Genomic DNA, 2,226 nt, shown 5'->3' on the forward strand with positions numbered 1-2,226 from the left:
GTTTCCAGGCAAGCACACAGAGAAGATGCTAGGAGCAAACAAGGCCAAACACACTTTACTTGCTGATAATCAAATCACCTGTGGGCTTTAATTCTTGTCTCAGTGTGCTGCCAAAGCCAGACCATTTCAGAACATAATTGTTAATGAAAATAACAGTGAGATCAATATAGAATGGATAAAATGTAAGCACAACCACTTGGATGGATGAAATGTAAACACATTTACAAAATGTAAATATATTTACAGAAATGAATAAAACATGGATAACATGTAAACACAATCATCTAATAAAATAAAGAAGGAAAAATCAAAACAAAACATTAATTCCAAGACAGAACATTGGCTAAGCTGCAAACAAAGTGCAGTGAAACAGGGTACACCAGGAAAAACTGAGCTCAGATCACTGGGTCAGTTGAGAGATCCTTCATGCTGGGCTCCTTCATGCCATTCCCATTTATCCAAATCTCCCTGCAGTATAAAAAAAAAGAGGGAAAAGGCATGAAGACCACAGTGGTTCCTCAGAGCAGTGGACAAGCAATTTCAGAAAAGTTGCCTCCCACAGCCCACCTTGTCCTTGGCACCAAGCACTTACTTTCACATGAAGGATAATTAATCTCTCCATCCAGACACTTTGCCCTAAAACGTTCAGGGCGTGAAACTTGTCGGTGCCACCATCTGCATTCAAACAAAATATAATCCCCAGAGTGATAGGTGGAAGTGCTCGACCAGCTTGACGACTGTAGTTGAATATTGTTCCTTTCCATAATCCTTTCATTCACTGTACAGTTCTCTGGAAAAAGTACTTTCATTATTTGTCTGTCAACCTCACACTGGACAACTGATGCTCTGAAACTGTTGATACCAGCTGAGAGCCCTGAGGCCCCTTTCCCCAGTAGTCTTTCCAGCTCAGGTGTACCAGCCAGCAGCTTCCTAGAGGCACTGCTCTTCAATGCCTGCAGCTTACAGGACTGTCCCACGCCCTGCCCACCTGCTACTACCTCCCCAGGTGCTGCTGCAGCAGAGCTAAAGGCTTTCTCCTCAGCTTCAGCACTGAAAATGCAACAACACAGTGACTCAGCTGTGGCCAGAGTGGAGATAACTTACTTCCTGGCTTGCACTGTGGATACTCTAACCTCCCCTCCACACACTGTGCTCTGAAGGGGGAAGATGCTGGGTCCTCCACATAGCCTCTTTTACACTGAAATTCAATAAAGTCACCCGATCTGGAATACAGCTTTCTTCTTAAGATCCATTTCAGCTCAATATTGTTTCTGCCCATGTCTTCTTCAGATGCTGTGCAGGCCACTTGAAAAAGCAAGAGAAGAGTGTCATCACTTCATACAGACATACCACGGGTAACTTTTTTTCCCATAGAGCCTTCAGGAGTTCTTTGCATCACAAAACACTTCAAGCTATTTGCTCTGACCCTTTGTTCAAGCTAAAGAGAAAAAAAGATCATGGCTGAGAGCCCACACAGAGCTATGAAGAAGCCCTTTCACTCTGCAGTCACACAGGCCAAGATCAAAGCATAGGTGCGAGAAGTCATCAGGCACCAATGAACTTCCCTGTGTCTTTTTTGAGATTCCTGCTATGCCTCTGTCCAGCACTTCCCTAAGTTCTATTCCTCATGGCCATGTTGTAGATGCTCCCTTGGATTTCCACAGCACTGCCACATACTTGGAACCATCCCTCTCCACTCAGAGGCTGCCGACCATAGCAGTGTAGCCAGATCAGGAGCACTCAGGCACGCTGCACAGTGATGGCAATCCCCTCACACAGAGGGGTTCAGCAAAACTCCCCTCCACCCAACCCACTGTGGTGGCAAGAGACAGCAGGCAGCAAAGGGGACTACATAAGCCAATTTCAAGAAACTCCTGGACAAAATGACTCACTGCTGTTCTGCCTTGCCAGCATCACAGCCCCAGCACAAGTGCTGCTGCACAACTGATTTCTTCAGAATTTGAGAAAAAGAAAACAGGACCAGTCACACAACCTTTGGCCACACAGCACATGCTTCAACCTACCTAGGCAAACAGGGGGGGTCGTCCACTGCCCATCAGTACACGTGATATACTGAGATCCTTCTAGGATGTAGAGACTTGGGCATTTGTATTCCAGAGTTGTTCCTAGTGGATATTCTTGCATGGGGAAGGAAAGAATGTCTCCATTCTCAATAACTGGAGCTGGGCCACATTGCCCACCTTTCCCTGGAAGAAAATTCCCAAT

General features: G+C 45.6%; 1 protein-coding gene across 1 annotated transcript; it reads right to left on the reverse strand.

Annotated features, from left to right (window-relative positions):
* Positions 1-592: 592 nt before the first annotated feature.
* LOC104547551 (complement factor H-related protein 2-like) lies at positions 593-2,193 on the reverse strand (the record flags this gene model as incomplete). Its single annotated transcript, XM_010193298.1, has 3 exons — positions 593-675; positions 1,105-1,305; positions 2,025-2,193. Coding segments are annotated over 3 exons (453 nt in total), but the record flags the coding sequence as incomplete, so codon positions are not given.
* Positions 2,194-2,226: the final 33 nt, after the last annotated feature.

The sequence above is a fragment of the Mesitornis unicolor genome, unplaced genomic scaffold (assembly GCF_000695765.1).
Source record: "Mesitornis unicolor isolate BGI_N332 unplaced genomic scaffold, ASM69576v1 C13621198, whole genome shotgun sequence".
NCBI lineage: Eukaryota > Metazoa > Chordata > Aves > Mesitornithiformes > Mesitornithidae > Mesitornis > Mesitornis unicolor.